This window comes from Tetranychus urticae, chromosome 1, assembly GCF_039701765.1.
Source record: "Tetranychus urticae isolate SD_2017Ah chromosome 1, NJAU_TeUrti_SD_1.0, whole genome shotgun sequence".
NCBI lineage: Eukaryota > Metazoa > Arthropoda > Arachnida > Trombidiformes > Tetranychidae > Tetranychus > Tetranychus urticae.
The window spans coordinates 10,164,206-10,180,696 of NC_142958.1; the positions used below are offsets into that span (position 1 = coordinate 10,164,206).

At 32.5% G+C, this 16,491-nt stretch overlaps 8 protein-coding genes across 9 annotated transcripts; 3 read left to right on the forward strand and 5 right to left on the reverse strand.

Moving 5' to 3' along the window:
• Positions 1-109: 109 nt before the first annotated feature.
• On the reverse strand, positions 110-1,795 carry Atg3 (Autophagy-related protein 3). Its single transcript, XM_015938065.3, has 3 exons — positions 870-1,795; positions 507-778; positions 110-430 (listed from the first exon to the last, which is right to left on the reverse strand). Exons 1-3 carry the CDS (start codon positions 1,449-1,451, stop codon positions 280-282), a joined length of 1,005 nt encoding a protein of 334 aa, XP_015793551.1. The 5' UTR covers positions 1,452-1,795; the 3' UTR covers positions 110-279.
• A 199-nt stretch (positions 1,796-1,994) lies between these two features.
• Positions 1,995-4,306, reverse strand: LOC107370080 (tRNA (carboxymethyluridine(34)-5-O)-methyltransferase ALKBH8-like). Of its 2 annotated transcripts, XM_089266810.1 has the most exons (4): positions 3,953-4,131; positions 3,677-3,877; positions 2,974-3,579; positions 1,995-2,907 (listed from the first exon to the last, which is right to left on the reverse strand). In XM_089266810.1, exons 3-4 carry the CDS (start codon positions 3,575-3,577, stop codon positions 2,138-2,140), a joined length of 1,374 nt encoding a protein of 457 aa, XP_089122936.1. In that variant the 5' UTR covers positions 3,578-3,579; positions 3,677-3,877; positions 3,953-4,131; the 3' UTR covers positions 1,995-2,137. The 2 variants fall into 2 exon arrangements, with proteins under 2 accessions (XP_089122936.1, XP_015793547.1); XM_015938061.3 differs by having other exon boundaries at positions 2,974-3,877; positions 3,953-4,306.
• A 56-nt stretch (positions 4,307-4,362) lies between these two features.
• Positions 4,363-6,636, forward strand: LOC107370082 (5-taurinomethyluridine-[tRNA] synthase subunit GTPB3, mitochondrial). The gene is made up of 3 exons (XM_015938064.3): positions 4,363-5,426; positions 5,586-5,757; positions 5,853-6,636. Exons 1-3 carry the CDS (start codon positions 4,619-4,621, stop codon positions 6,361-6,363), a joined length of 1,491 nt encoding a protein of 496 aa, XP_015793550.1. The 5' UTR covers positions 4,363-4,618; the 3' UTR covers positions 6,364-6,636.
• Positions 5,367-7,630, reverse strand: amx (TM2 domain-containing protein 3 almondex). The gene is made up of 3 exons (XM_015938067.3): positions 6,969-7,630; positions 6,662-6,885; positions 5,367-6,594 (listed from the first exon to the last, which is right to left on the reverse strand). Exons 1-3 carry the CDS (start codon positions 7,467-7,469, stop codon positions 6,411-6,413), a joined length of 909 nt encoding a protein of 302 aa, XP_015793553.1. The 5' UTR covers positions 7,470-7,630; the 3' UTR covers positions 5,367-6,410.
• A 26-nt stretch (positions 7,631-7,656) lies between these two features.
• On the forward strand, positions 7,657-10,033 carry LOC107370081 (lipid scramblase CLPTM1L). Its single transcript, XM_015938063.3, has 7 exons — positions 7,657-7,941; positions 8,045-8,142; positions 8,249-8,581; positions 8,657-8,729; positions 8,791-9,003; positions 9,087-9,721; positions 9,792-10,033. The coding sequence occupies exons 1-7, from the start codon at positions 7,783-7,785 to the stop codon at positions 9,862-9,864; spliced, it is 1,584 nt and encodes a 527-aa protein (XP_015793549.1). The 5' UTR covers positions 7,657-7,782; the 3' UTR covers positions 9,865-10,033.
• Positions 10,034-10,402: 369 nt separating this feature from the next.
• LOC107370085 (M-phase inducer phosphatase) lies at positions 10,403-12,016 on the reverse strand. Its single transcript, XM_015938066.3, has one exon. It carries the CDS (start codon positions 11,662-11,664, stop codon positions 10,744-10,746), a length of 921 nt encoding a protein of 306 aa, XP_015793552.1. The 5' UTR covers positions 11,665-12,016; the 3' UTR covers positions 10,403-10,743.
• Positions 12,017-12,067: 51 nt separating this feature from the next.
• Positions 12,068-13,169, forward strand: LOC107370087 (sentrin-specific protease 8). The gene has a single exon (XM_015938068.3). It carries the CDS (start codon positions 12,397-12,399, stop codon positions 13,075-13,077), a length of 681 nt encoding a protein of 226 aa, XP_015793554.1. The 5' UTR covers positions 12,068-12,396; the 3' UTR covers positions 13,078-13,169.
• A 1,881-nt stretch (positions 13,170-15,050) lies between these two features.
• On the reverse strand, positions 15,051-15,971 carry LOC107370138 (M-phase inducer phosphatase). Its single transcript, XM_015938121.3, has one exon. It carries the CDS (start codon positions 15,969-15,971, stop codon positions 15,051-15,053), a length of 921 nt encoding a protein of 306 aa, XP_015793607.1.
• Positions 15,972-16,491: the final 520 nt, after the last annotated feature.

The window sequence follows — 16,491 nt, forward strand, 5'->3', positions numbered from 1 at the left end:
ATCTACTAGAAATTGTTCGTTTAAGTCAAAGTCATACATGTTTAATCCAAATTGCAAACCGACAATTTCATTGACTACAATTCTTGGCAATTATATTTTCATTTTGCAATTATCGAAGATTTGAAATCATCTTTATTGGTGATATGATTTTAGAACTTAAAAAACGGAAAGGAAGAGACGGAGAAAGTTTGAGAAAGGATAAAATCATCAGTTTTCCGGGAAGGAAAATCAATATAATCAGAGTTACAAAATGTTTAGTTCATTATATGAAATAGCTGATCAAATTGTAAAATTTTGAGTGTAATCATATTCAATTGTCGGGATTACAGCTTGAACAAATTTTAAAAATACAATTAGATAAACATGAACTCCAAGTTCCTTACCGCCTTCCTCGACAGTCTCGATTATTTTTTTCATGACTTCTGCATGTCTAAGAGAAAAGAAATAAAATTAATAGATTACCTCGATTTTATACTGCATTATTTGAATGAAAATGTGATATGTACCTGCACGGATGAACTGATGCCATAGGAGGACCTGGAATGTGCGGGTGAGTTTCCATTGTTACAGTTTTTTTGGCATGATCCGAGCTTATGTCTGTATACATTTCATCGATTGTTAAGGGGTGGTGATTTTCATCATATCCAGTTAACCATAACCTTGGTGTCTGATAATATTTATCATAGGTAATATTAAGATCATAGGTACGAGTAGCAACTATAGAGTTGTTATCACCTTCCGACTTTTTCCTACTACTGGGTTTAACTTCCACCGTCGACTGTTTGATCAGAAAGATAAAGAATTCATTCAAACAACAATTCAAAACTGTAAACCTTAAATCAAAATTGCAACATAAAAAGCCAACAAACCTGATCTTCTTTGTCCATGAGTCCTGAGGCCATGTATTCATCCATGTCACATGCATCATCCTCATCCTCATCGTCATCATCATCATTATCATCATCATCACTCTTCGGTTTATCTTTATTATCATCACCTCCAGAGCCCAGCTTAATTTCATCTGTACCAGATTTGACGACAGATGGATCAATTTTACAAGCACCTAGTTCTTCGGTCATCTGACCAACTTCAGATTCTTCATTTTTCAAATCGTAGTGATGGGTATCCACCCATCCTTCGTTGTCATCACCAACTTCTATGATTTTCTCATAATTGTCAGTGATTTCCATTGCACTGCACCTTTTATAGCATGGAACATTTTTTGTAACAAGAAATTGTTTGTCCTTGGGTAGGTAGCTTTTAGTTTTAGCTGGATCTCCGGCTGACCAGCTCCACGTTGGGCAGTGATGAACTAAATGGTCGCCAGCAACCACAAATTCTTCAGGAGTTAATACACCAGTTTCTCTGAATTTGGATTCTCTGAGAACAGGACTAATATATTCAGCGATGGCATAACCAGTCCGTTTAAAGCTATTGAATAGTTCAGACATGACTAGTTCAATAGTATCCTAGATAGTAGCGTATGGATTTTTAAAATAAAAGAAAAATGGGACAGAGGGTAAAAGTGCACTTGAGAAATAAGGTATAAGGTACCAACAAGAGAAAAATATAAAAACAGCTGACAGTATCTGAGAAATACAACACAAACAATGTACAATACAGAGATAAAAGATAATAATCTCAGATTTGACAATGCGTAACGCAAGACGAAACAAAGGAAGAAGGCGTTAAAATAATTAGATTGTTGAATTTGATAAGTTGATTTTGTCTGAGTTAATTAAATAATTAGTATTAAAATGAGGGTAAACATCACAAAAATAACTGATAAAATGTATCTAGCAAAATAAGACTTTAATATTTTACTTTCTTTTTTTCTGTCTTTTTTCTCTCTTTTTCATGTATACAAAACGCAATATGGCGCGTTCCTCAATATTTTTAAATTTAATTTAAATTCTGAACAAGGATTATTAACCGTTTTTGGTTTTTTTTCACAACTAAATAATTTGAAACAATAGTATCTCACAATTATAGTTGGAAAAAGATTTGTAAATCACTAGAGATTGCGTTTATTGCACCAGAAAGATGATAAAATATAAATTTACTAAAGTCAATACAATCTTACCATCAATTTTACAGCATACAAAATCGTTTAAAATTTTTTGAATAGCTATAGTTGTCATTTTTTCTGGAAAATAACGCACCAGTTACCTTGATCGTAATATGATTCTATTATTTCTACTCCATGAACATCGGAAAATAAAAGTTCTAGCTCATGTTCTCTGAAAACATGATAATATCTAAGAAACTCTTTATCCTGATTTTTGTTTTTCCATGGAACAAATAAATCTTGCTGTTTAAATTCTGTTCTATTACAGTGAACTGGTAAATTTGGTGCAGATTCAATAATTTTATCAGTTTCGGCATTTCCTTTTGCTTTGATATAAACACTCTTATTTCCATCTTTAACCTGTTCCAAAGCCCAAACATAGACAAGCCCAGTTCCTCCGGTCACAAGAATACGTGACATTTCAATGAGAGATGCAACACGCCGTTCTTTGGATGCTAAATGGTGTATCACAGCAATACAAATAAGATGATCGACAGATGAATCTCGAAAAGGTAAATTTAGAATATTGCAGCCTAATACTTCCATTTGTTTTTGTCGACATATTTCTAAAAGTTGCAAGCTAGTATCACATCCAATACTAATTAAGTTCTTGCTAATATTCAAATATTTTCCATTTCCACAACCAACATCGCACAGAATTGATCCAAGTGGTAAGGAATCGAGAAATTGTTTTACTCTTGGCCATGGCTTGTACCGAGTTCTGTCAAAATCACCAGCAATCTTATCATACACTTTGTAAACAAATTCATCTTCCATCTGTGCTGAATCAGCAATATCAACCGCTTTATCTTTTTGGCTATCACAAAATTCAGGATAATCTGTAGAAAAATAAAGAAAAATTTTAATAATTTTATAAAAGCTAAACAAAAATTAAATCAATTTACCACAGGAGCATTTCGTGTCTCTAAATTTTCTAAAGGTAAAAGAGACGCGAGTTGATCTTTCCTTGATTATGAATTGGTCAAGATCTTCAGGTCTATGAAATGCGTCATATTTGCGACAAGCTATTCCATGTTTCCAGCAATAGCGAGCTTTATCCTTTAAGATGAGAAGACTGCGTCTTTTCAACAAAACACAACAATTATTACGATCTTCGTGCTTTTTACAACTATTGCCTAGTCGCTCAAAATCCATAACTATATCCGAACCAAGAGACAGTGAAACAATCTCATCTTCGCAACATGAGTGTGTATCAATATGCATGGGAATTCCTTGGCCTTTTTCGTACATATTAACAGTTATTTGATCAGGCATATATGAAATTAACTGAGCTTCTTTCCACTCTGTAGCTAGTTTTATCAAAGAATCCGGAATAGGGTCAATCATACTGTCATCTATGATACCATTGATTGAATAATCAAATCGTCGACCAAAGTGTTTGACTTTTCTATTTTTGAGATGTTCGACTTTAGAATCCGAATTCCAATCGATAAGCTTGAGCAGCATTGCTTCGTCTTCTTCATTAATAATCTCGTTCAGTACTTTCATTCCTTCAGGTTGTTGTGAGAAAAGTTTTTTAATATTTTCTTGACATGTATCTACCAATTTTTGAGCCACATGATCAGCAATTTGAAACAGATAGATTACCTTATTGATTTTGGAAGCGAAAATTCCATTAAATTTGTTAACTACATCATACGCAAAATCAGAATCGGCAAATTTTAACAGCGAGTATCGCCTGTTGTTGAATAAAAATACATTTTGAATGGATTTACATGGGTAGAATAAATCAAAAATATCTTCATATGAGTTTCCAGTTAAAAGGCCAACATTTCCAAGAAAAACATACTGCAATTAATGAGATTAGACCCAGATTATAAGTCGAGAGATTAAAATAAAATTGACATTAATCTTGATATTTACCGGCGAAAGAGTTTCGATAACATTCACATCAATATTTAAATCATTTGCGAGAGATTTAAGATATTTGGTTTGTCTCTTGTTGACTTTATTTGACCTGAAAGTTGCCATTCTTTTACTACAGAAGATAACTGGATAATTTATTGCTTAAATTGTATAATTAAAACACAAAACACAAAAAAAATCTGAGATAAAAATGCATCAAGTTTCAAAACAAACAAGTCAAGTCTGGTAATCAAACCGCGCGTAATTTGATTGTAACTTTTTCAAAAGATCATTGATTTCATCCAGTCTTTGAAGTTTTCGAGACAAATTTACGAAAATATATTCACATAATGGCCAATACACAGTAATTAGTGATTAAATATGTTTGAGAAATGTAAATGGTAATTTAGTGAATATAAACAGCTGATTTTGTTTACATGTTCCGGATCAAAACATGTTTAATTTAAGATGTTTCAATTGATTGGTTTCAAAACTTGATGCCTCTAATAGGTCTTTGATTTATACTGTTTTCTTGTTTATATCCGCTTCATATTCATGCTACATGCATTAGATTCGTGCATATCGTGATTTATTTCTGTTATAAGTGATGCTCCACTTTCAAAGATAACAATTCAATGAAATAAAACTATGAACAATTTATCTGTGCCATAAGTGATATCTTCAATGTTAAACAGATTTATTTCTCGTACTTTGATCTTCAAATCTCATGTGACCCAAATCGACCAAATTGTTAGAAAAGCTTCAACAATCTATGCGCTTTCTACTGGTTTAAGTGGTAAAGGAACAGCCATAGCTGTTATAAGGATCTCTGGCGATGCGACATTTAATGGCCTTTCCTTGTTGGTTGGAAATAAATCATGCAGAAAACTTGAAACAAATCCAAGGAAAGCAATTTTATCCGACCTTAATCATCCAGGTACCCATGAATTAATAGACAAAGGTTTGGTTTTTTGGTTTCCTAAGCCAAATAGTTATACAGGTGAAGATACGGCTGAATTGCATGTTCATGGATCAAGAGCTGTGGTATCATTGTTACTTCGAACTCTTGGGAAAATTTCTGATTTCAAACCAGCTGAAGAAGGAGAGTTTACCCGACGAGCTTTTATCAATGGAAAACTAAATCTTATAGAAGCAGAAGGATTATCATCATTAATTTCATCCCAAACTGATGCTCAAAGGCGTTTAGCTATGCAAGCTTTAGACGGTAATGTGAGTAAACTTTATACGCAATGGAGACAAACTGTACTCAAATCGATAGCTCATCTAGAGGCGATTATAAATTTTTCTGAAGATGAAATGATTGATGAGACCATTCTGGATAAAGTTCAAGAAGAAATGGTTCAATTAAAAGAGTCTATCGGGAAATTTCTGAAAGAAGCTTCACGAAGAAGTGAATTAATCAAAGGAGGTGTTAACATGGCAATAATAGGTTTGCCTAATGTAGGCAAAAGCACTTTATTGAATAAATTGTGTAAGTCTGAGCAGCATTTTGTCTCATTTTGGAACTTTTTACATTTAAAAAGGAAAATTTTACAGCTTCCTAGTTAATTATTTAACATTCATATTTACATATTCACTTTAACTTGCTTTTATAATTGGTTTCAATATCATGTGTAACAATTATTTCCAGGTCGTAGAGATTTGTCTATTGTTTCACCAATCAGCGGAACTACTAGAGATATTGTTGAAGGATACTTGGACATCAAAGGCTGGTCCGTTCGAGTCAGTGATACTGCTGGTTTGAAGGACACTTGCATTCAGGATCCAATTGAGTTGGAAGGTATTAAAAGAGCTAAACAAAGGTAATTTAGTATGCAAATATTGCTTCAAAATTTCTTAATTGTCCTTTAGAATCGATCTAGACTTCTTGACTGATTTTTGTTTTTATTCCATGTAGGGCTATCGAGGCGGATTTAGTACTTTTAGTTGTGGATGGATCGTGTTTACTTTTAGATTCTGAGAAGACCAATTTTACTCAATACATCCAAAATTTTGAAGATGTTTTAAGTAGTGAAAAACAGGTGATTTATATCATCAACAAGATGGATCTTTTAAATGAAAGTGAAATCAATCGATTGAAAAGCTTAATTCCAGCAGAAAATTCATCCTTAGTTAGCTGTAAGACAGAACAGTCATTGGATGAACTGATAGAAATTATTGGGAATAATATAAGCAGTCTCTGTGGAAATGTTCAAAATGAACAGATATTCATCACTGATAGACACCAAACTCATTTGAAAAAAATTTGTGAGGCTTTAGAAAGTTCTATGCAACATTTTGACCACGATCTAGCTCTTGCTGGGTTTTATCTACGTCAGTGTGTTGATGAAATATCCAACATAACGGGTAAAATAAGCACTGAAGATATCCTTGATGTTATATTCAAGGACTTTTGTATAGGAAAATAAAGTGATCCACCACGAAAATTTGTCGTAACGCCTAACTAAATGAGTCATCAACTGAAGCTGAAGTCATTAATATATCTTGATCCATCGGCTGGTTTTAAATAGCCTGTTGAAATTAGAATAATGTCCACTAAAGTCCAAACACCAAATCCACCGAAACTGAATAATTTTCCAATACCTTCTTGCCAATAACCCAGGTAAAATCTATCGATTCCAAATCCACCGAAAGTAACACTATGAACGAGAATTGTAAAGAATTAAATCATTGTCATTAAACTCTCATATCGGTTAATTTATTTACCTAAGTAATAATGCAGTCGACCACTTATAGCCAGAAACAAAATTGCATATTTTATATCTCTGGAAACTTCTATTTCCGAGGCATAGAACATGAGATTTCATATTGCAATCAGTTAAATATCTGGAGTTGATACGACAGGTAAAACTTGGTGTACAGTGGTAGTTGATTTCAGGAAATTGGTAACAATAGGCACAAGTATAATTGTGATAAACAGTTTTTGATCCCTGTTAAGTGAAAATGAACAGAAATGAATAAAAAATTAGATAAGATATGCATAACGAATTGTAAAATAAAAATTTCACATTACCTGGCATTCAATATTTTCTTTAACTCTACATTCCACCGATTTCAATTCTCCAAAATCACAGGTGTAATCATACGCACAGTCTAAGCAATCTATTGATAAATTTTGACATGGTTGCATACGATTTGTTGAGCATAAGGTTTTATAGAATTTACTGTCACCACTGGATTCATCTGACTTATCAGATAATGGTTTTGAAGATGGTGCTGGTAAAGCATGAGTGGGTGATCTTGAGCTAGCACCGTCACTCACAGGACTAGTTGATAAAGGTAATGATGATGATGATGACCCAAATGAGTTTGAATTGGTCAATTTTGAAGATGATAGAAGGTTATAAGCAGTCAAATGTCCTCTAGATTCAATTAAGTCACTAGAATCATTGTTGATTAAAACATCATTGCTGTTAGCATGGGTTATTTCATTATGAGCATTAAGTTTGTTGTTGTAAGAGAAAACTAAACATAATATGATGCTTGTTATTAGGTACTTGTGTAAACGGTACATTCCTTCACATGGTTTCAATGTAAATGCAGAACATACAGTAATATTGATACAATTGATTAAAACGGGAATAAGAATAATTTACAGCTTTTATTTGAATAAAATTTTATGGAAACACTAATAAAAAAGAGAAGGAGAATCCAGAATGATGATGATGGCTTGCTTAAAAAAACAACTGGTAATGGTTACCATAGTAACATCAAAGCGAATAATTATCTTGTTTGTTTTTTATTTTGACGGTTTTTCTAGGTAAATTATGTTTCGCCTGACACTTTAACTGTATTTTATGTTAATATAACATTGTTAATCACTGACAATGCGTCTTCCCTCCGTTTCTATGATAATCACCGGGCTATTTACTGCCTGGATTTTCCATTCCATGTATACCCTTTACAAAATTTGTGTTATCCAACCTTGTGATCCTGGTTCTCCATCATGTCTTCGTCCGATGTGGAAAGAGGATGATATTTTCTCAGTAAGTTCTTTGTTTTCAGCGTAACACTGTTACTCTATGCTATTGATAAAAAATGTCTTTTACATTGTCATTCTAATATTTTTTATGTTTATCCCTATCATAGCTGTTTTTATGCACTTCAATTAGCGGTCATCCACTAGCATTTCCATTGAAGACGATTTATATAAATGACAAATTTAACACAAAAAGTATCCCGAAATTGTAAGCAAAATTTCTTACATATTTTTTAAATCTTGTTAATAGGTGTGGTAAATAGTTAACGGTATAAATAATCTTATCATGTTTGTTTGCTTTTTGTTGTTCCCAGAGAGTTTAATATTACTCTAGAAGATAAGGTTCTCAACAATGGCACCTTGTTTCTACATGCTTTTCTTACCAAGTCCCGATCTCACCGAGAGGTAAACAAGGAACTTATCAACAGCAAATTAACGTCTCATACAGTTGGTTCGCTGACTCACTACATTCCTAAACGAGCTGCATCATATAAACTGTTAGGAGGACAAAATCAAAAGAGAGATGAACCTAAATTCTCGGGTCTTCCTGTTACTCACTGGAAGCCAAAAATTGTTATTGACATGGTCTCAAGTCCACAAACTCTTCCAATTTCAGCTATAACAGAAGAAATGGCTCCTCTTTTGAAGTAAATTAAGTTTATTTCAATTTATTACATTTGATAGGGTTCAACTTTTCTATTAATTTTATCCAATTATAACAGGGTCAACAAAAACCGGCAATATCTACCAGTTCTTCATATCAGCTCAAATCGTCACAGGGTTCGAGAACTTATCGTAAGCATTTTATAACTTTGATCGGGTGAAACTTTTCTCATAATATTGAATTTATTTACAGCCTGTCGAGCATGATAAACCTGTTTATCATCTTGAAGTGAACATTGACCAAGCATCAATTGGCAAACTTCGTTTCATTCTGTTGGTTGAATCATCTTTCTCAACTATGCCTGAATTAGGATTCAGTGAATATGACACGGATGATGTGAAAGGAATCCTTTTTGATACCAGTCTATTTTTGCTCCTCGTTACTGTATTCGTTTCTTGTTTTCATGTAAGAATGGAAACTTTTCCTTTTTACTTTTCACGGCATTGAATATTTGCAATAACATAAATCTATTCATCTTTAATTTCTAGCTTCTTTTCGACTTTTTGGCATTTAAAAATGATGTACAATTCTGGCGTCGTCGAGATTCAATGGCGGGACTCTCCTTCAGCAGTCTCTTGTGGCGTTGTGTTTCTCAAATTATCATTGCACTCTATCTTCATGATCAACAAACTAGTTTAATTGTTGTAATTCCAGCTGATATTGGAGCTTTGATTGAATTATGGAAGTTAAAAAAGGCCTTGAAAATTGAATTTGATGGTTTTAGGATTAAGATGAATTCTAGATCAAAAGATGAAAAGACAACTGATGCATATGATACTAAAGCGATGAAATATTTATCAATTTTCGTCCTCTATCCTCTTGTTACTGTTGGTGCAATTTACTCTCTCCTTTATACTGAACACAAATCATGGTATTCTTGGTTTATTCAAAGTGCAGCAAATGGTGTCTATGTATTTGGTTTCCTATTCATGCTACCGCAATTGTTCATAAACTACAAACTTAAATCAGTTGCTCACTTGCCATGGAAAGCATTCATGTACAAAGCATTTAATACATTTATCGATGATCTCTTTGCCTTTATATTGACTTCTATCCCTACTGCTCATCGCGTTGCTGCTTTCCGAGATGATATCGTGTTCTTAATCTATTTATATCAACGATGGTAATTATTACATTTTACTGTTTATTTTCTCTAACTTTTGAATTAACTATCATCTTTCTTTTCTTTTCAGGTTATATCCTGTTGATAAAAGTCGAGTTAGCGAGGATTCAGCAATCACCGATGAAAGTAAAAAAGAGGATTGATGATTCCAAATTTTTTTATACTAGTCCCAATTGAAAAAAATGCAACGAAAATTGTATGCAAAGTAAAAAACTCAAGAGCGACCATCAAACTGCATTTAATGAATAAATTCTGTGAATTTTTTGCGTGATGATTGAGGCTTACAATAAATAAAATTGTTAATAAAATTAAGTATATTGCAACGACTCCTTAGTCATTTGCTTAGTAGAAAGTTTTAAAATGATTTCCATGATTGTCCAATGTAATCAGTGAATATTTAGGTTCAAGACTTTATTTTTAGACAATTTTCTTTACTTTTAATACAACGTTTTCAACAACCTAACACACCTTTCGCTCGTATTTAAATGCCACTTATTCTGGTAGCCTTAGAAACTGAGCTCTTCTTTGTTCCCTTCTGGAACAGGTTAGAGACGGAAATAAGAGGATATGGTTTAAGATACCACAAGTGAATTCTGAATCTCACTTTGCAAGGTTCTTTAAAATTTTTAAGTATCAATAAATTACAACAATTTATATATTAATCGTTATGAGAATCACAAATAATGATCATAATGAAATTTTATTAAGGAATTAAATGTAAAAATACATTCCTTTACATGATGTCAATGTAAATGCAAATTATTAAATCGATCAATTAGCACAAGAAAAAAATGAATTGATAGTTTTCAAGTTAATATGAGAGATGCAGCAAAAAAAGTAGAACTAAAAAACAAAAAAAAACCTGAATGATGGCAAAGGCTTAACAAATTTTGGCAGTTTACAGTTGAAAAAACACGTAGATGTGATATATTCGTTTGATTGAAATTGGTTATTCATTGAGTCAACATTCATATTTTATTTCAAAACCAAATCATCACAGTTGAAAAAATTTTGCTAGCTGATTACGCTTTAGAGCTTTTATTTTTGTTGCGAAACTGTCTCATTTCTTCTTTGTGATCTTTAGAAAGCATAGGTAAATAGTTTTGTGGTACACAAAGTTCCTTGAATTTTTCGTAAAAGGCTTTGTAACCGCCGTCCAATATGTAAATTTCAGGATGAAAAAGGCAAGGGTAACGAGAAAGATTATACTCTCGGTCTTTGTTTCTCAAAAATCTTAATAAACTAGGACCACGTTCTGATGAAAATTCACAATGGAAAATCAAAATATGACGATTTCTTTTACCATCTTTGTTTGCATCAATGTTCTCTTGTTGATTATCCAAAAGTTCACTTAGCAGCATACTTTTATTGTAAATATTTTTGGCTCCAATGATATGACCACCTTTAAATTCATATGGATATCTTCCGTCTATAATGGTGTGGTTGTCGATAATGTTTTTGTACTGTCCACGTAAGAGAGCGGCAAGGGTTTCGGGGGTAATTGTTTTGAGATCACTATGTTTTCCAAGACAAACAGGTAAAGCATATTGTTGACTAAAATCTCCAATTAAATCTGGATCTTGTTCTGAGATTTGGACAGCTTTCATAATTTTGGCTTCACTTTCTTTTAGTTTGGTGGGTGATTTTTCAACATTTTCCGTTTTAGGTTGAGCAACTGGAATTGAAGATGGAATGTTAACTACATTCTTATTGATGGCACACTGTCGCACAGGGGTCATTCGACATTTTTTATTAGCCAAGCCAAGAACGGAGGGAGACATGGCCGATGTGTCAGATCTTTTAAGCGATACACGACGAATAACATTGGTGTTAACTTCATTTTCATCTTTTATTAAAAGACGTCGAGAAAAGGATAGTACTGGTTTAGCAATCCTTCGATTCTCGATGGATGCTAGGTAAGGGGATTCGCAATGATTAGCCATTCCAAGAATAAGAAAAAACTTTAACACGAAGACGATGACAAAGACTAACGCTTTGAAAATAAATAATAGGACAAAAACCTACATTGGCAAAAAAGAGAGCCAATTTTAGTTTAGGTGGAGCTGCATAATGAAACAAAGCGGGAGTTTTAATGATTTTCAAACTGGAACACAAATGCAAAAAGTTATTTTAACTAGATTAGATAGGTTAAAAATATAATAAAAAAGTGTAAAATGAATTAATTGATTCAGGTTCAGTTGAAAATATGAATGGATTGATAGATTTTTAGATAAACTTCAAATAAATCGTTGTTTATATTATTCAATTCATTTTCAATTCAATGTCATGCGCAAATATGCCCCCTAAAAATTAAAAATAATTTTAATCAATAGATGACGCTATAGTTAAATCAAATTTTTTGCAAAATAAATTCCAACATTGGAATCTAATGACAATCTGTTTTTATCATGAATATCTTTTGTTTCATATTTGTTCGAAGCATATGCAAACGATTCACCGAATGATTAATGGCCTTTCGCAGTGTTTATGATTATTTTGCAAATTCCTCATAATCCTTTTATCAACCTTTAATCCATTTATCTTGTATCATTTCTTTGTGATTGTTTGTTGCTATCCTTTGAATAACCCTGCGAATTCAAAATTTCATCTTCTGTCTTTACTTCAGTCCAAAACACGCAACAGGTTTGCATAAACTTGTTTAAAATTATAACAACATGGCCTCCTATGGGGAAAATGTTTTAAGCTATCATGACACCTTGCTGAGACAAACTGATGTTGGTACTCTAGAACCGGGAAAATGGGTTAATGATAACATTATCAGTTTCTGGTTTGAATATCTGGAACACGAAGTTTACTCTGATTATGAGCCTTTTATCAAATTTATTCCCCCTGATGTCGCTCAGTTTATTAAATCTGCTGCTGAAATTCCGTCTCAAGTTTCCGATGTTTCATCTGTTTTGGAATCAATGAATTTATCAAAGAAACAACTTATTCTTATTCCTATCAATGATTCACCAACCGATGCAATTACCACCAGTGGAACTCATTGGACATTAGCAACTTTTACAACTGAAAATGGCACCTTTGAACATTATGATTCTTTTGCAGGAAGTGTTAATCATCTTCATGCACAAGCTATTTTTCATGTACTTTCACCAATTTTAATACCTGATCGTGCCAGCGATATTGAACTTGATTTTTGTGAAGTTGCCTGTACTCAGCAAAGAAATAATTCTGACTGTGGAATCCATTTGATTTGTAATGCCGATGCAGTTTGTAAAAAATATTTTCTTGGTGATGAAAGGCCTGTGTCAGAGATTGTTTCCATTGATGTTATAAACAAAACAAGAAATGAACTAAAGACTTTGATTAGTAAAATTAGACAACGAAGGTAAAACTTTCAACGATTACTTCGATACTTGGACTATCAAATGAAACTCAAAGATAATTAAATCATGGTCAATAAAATTAAGCATTATTTTGTTTATTTGCATTTACTGCTCATTTAATTAATGAATTTTATCGGTTTATTTTTAAATCTTGACTTTACTCATTTTTCCAAATATTATTGATACTAATCGAATTGAAGCTGAAAAAAGCTAACCGAGAAAATGTTAGACCAAGTTCATCTTGGTTAATCTGTCTATCTATGCTTGTTTTCCGAATTAAAAATGATACATTGTGATTGAATTCGGAGTCAACTTAAGATTAACTGTTAGCAACTAATGGGTGTAAAACTTAACAGCCTGCAAATTTTGAAGATGAGAAAAAATTGAGCTTACCTTTATCATAAAATTTGTTGATATTGATGACCAATGACCCATTGGTTTTGGTTTCCTGTCTCTGGCGTTTCATTATCTGTGTTCATCTTCATCAATATCAACAAATTTTTCAATTTTTTCGCATCTTCAAAATTTGCAAGCTGTTAAGTGTAACACCCTTTAGATAGGACCATTTGATTTCCAAATAAATTTGGGAAAATCGTTAAGGGATTCTAAACTAGAAAAGCCAAACGATTTGACTCACATTTGTCAGAAGTTAACCTTAGGTTAAAGGAATTGCGAGGTAAAACCTGAACAAAGAAGCAGAAGATTTCAAAGGATATTTTTTTCTGTCTTGAATAAAGAGCCAAAGAAAAGCAAACAGAATGTAAGTAAGCAGAAGAAAGAAAGAAGATGAAAAAAGCAATGAAAGAGAAGAGAAAGAAATGAGCGTAAGTGAAAGATATGATGTTTAAATCAATTTTTCCAGGACAACTAAATGAAAGGATATATTGACGATCAATATTGTATAAAGATGACTGTAGAGTAGATAAAATTCAGAAATTTCAGTTCAACTGAGATGGTAATTGAATGAAAATAGCGAATGCTGAGATAAAATGAGACAAAATACTTTCTTGCTGTTGAACAAGAGCGAAACTAGATTTACTTTTTAGTTTCCCTGCTTTTTATTTTTCTCAAAAATACATTCTTTCCCTTCCTTTCTGTAAGAATGCAGAGAGAAAAGGAGGCAAAGAAGAAGAAAGAGAAAGAGAAAGAGAGGGAAGAGTCCGATGGCGATCATTAAGATAACTGACAAAAGCTCATGTGAGATCAGTTAGAGGAAAAAAGCTTATCAATCAGGATTCGTTTAGGAGTTAGAATTTGTGTCGTTGACCATTTCAATATTAATTTGTGCTTACAACTGTTTCTTTGTTAGTATGTGTCCAGTCTGAACACATGATTTAAAAGTATTTGCATATTTAAATTAATAGTTATTTTATGGCTAAATCGTTTAATTTGAATTTATATTTTACATGAGCAACTGGTTGACATATAGCATCACCAAAAATATTGATCAGTCTTTTTTACCATTTTGATGCACAACATTTTCATTTGATTTTGTTACATTTAAAAGGCATAGGTACCACATAATATTGTGGTGTACAAAGTTAATCAAACTTCTTTAAAAACTTAGCAATCGCTATTCATTTATCAGGGTGGGAAAAGAATAGGTTAACGATAAATATTGCGATCTCAATCTTTGTTTCACAAAATTCTTGATAAACTAGGACCACGTTCTGATGAAAATTCACAATTGAACTCCAGTATATGACGATATTTTTGCCATCTTTGTTCTCTTGTTGATTATCGAAACAAACGACAAAGTAATGATACCTTCAAGTAGATATTTTTTACTTCAATATGACCACCTTTAAATTTCAAATGGATATCTTCCGTCTATGATGGTGTGGTTGATGATTATTTTTTAAAATTGACCAAGACCAGAAGAGCAAGAAGATATTCAGATCACTGTGTTTTCCACGAGATACAGATAAAACATAAGGTAGAAAATTTCAATATGTTAAAGCAAAAAAAATTCTGGCTAGCTAAGCATTAGAGCTTTTATTTTTGTTGCGAAACTGTCTCATTTCTTCTTTGTGCTCTTTAGAAAGCATAGGTAAATAGTTTTGTGGTACACAAAGTTCCTTAAATTTTTCGTAAAAGGCTTTGTAACCGCCGTCCAATATGTAAATTTCAGGATGAAAAAGGCAAGGGTAACGAGAAAGATTATACTCTCGGTCTTTGTTTCTCAAAAATCTTAATAAACTAGGACCACGTTCTGATGAAAATTCACAATGGAAAATCAAAATATGACGATTTCTTTTACCATCTTTGTTTGCATCAATGTTCTCTTGTTGATTATCCAAAAGTTCACTTAGCAGCATACTTTTATTGTAAATATTTTTGGCTCCAATGATATGACCACCTTTAAATTCATATGGATATCTTCCGTCTATAATGGTGTGGTTGTCGATAATGTTTTTGTACTGTCCACGTAAGAGAGCGGCAAGGGTTTCGGGGGTAATTGTTTTGAGATCACTATGTTTTCCAAGACAAACAGGTAAAGCATATTGTTGACTAAAATCTCCAATTAAATCTGGATCTTGTTCTGAGATTTGGACAGCTTTCATAATTTTGGCTTCACTTTCTTTTAGTTTGGTGGGTGATTTTTCAACATTTTCCGTTTTAGGTTGAGCAACTGGAATTGAAGATGGAATGTTAACTACATTCTTATTGATGGCACACTGTCGCACAGGGGTCATTCGACATTTTTTATTAGCCAAGCCAAGAACGGAGGGAGACATGGCCGATGTGTCAGATCTTTTAAGCGATACACGACGAATAACATTGGTGTTAACTTCATTTTCATCTTTTATTAAAAGACGTCGAGAAAAGGATAGTACTGGTTTAGCAATCCTTCGATTCTCGATGGATGCTAGGTAAGGGGATTCGCAATGATTAGCCATTCCAAGAATAAGAAAAAACTTTAACACGAAGACGATGACAAAGACTAACGCTTTGAAAATAAATAATAGGACAAAAACCTACATTGGCAAAAAAGAGAGCCAATTTTAGTTTAGGTGGAGCTGCATAATGAAACAAAGCGGGAGTTTTAATGATTTTCAAACTGGAACACAAATGCAAAAAGTTATTTTAACTAGATTAGATAGGTTAAAAATATAATAAAAAAGTGTAAAATGAATTAATTGATTCAGGTTCAGTTGAAAATATGAATGGATTGATAGATTTTTAGATAAACTTCAAATAAATCGTTGTTTATATTATTCAATTCATTTTCAATTCAATGTCATGCGCCCAAACAAAATTATTAATAATTTTAATCAATAGATGTCGCGATAGTTAAAATCAAATTTAAATTAATATCGGGTTCTCATCATTCATGCCTGTTGAATTATCTTTAACAGGTTTACCGAATAATCTATGAAATTTTTCAACCTTTCAACGATTTTTTGGCTGATTTCTTAT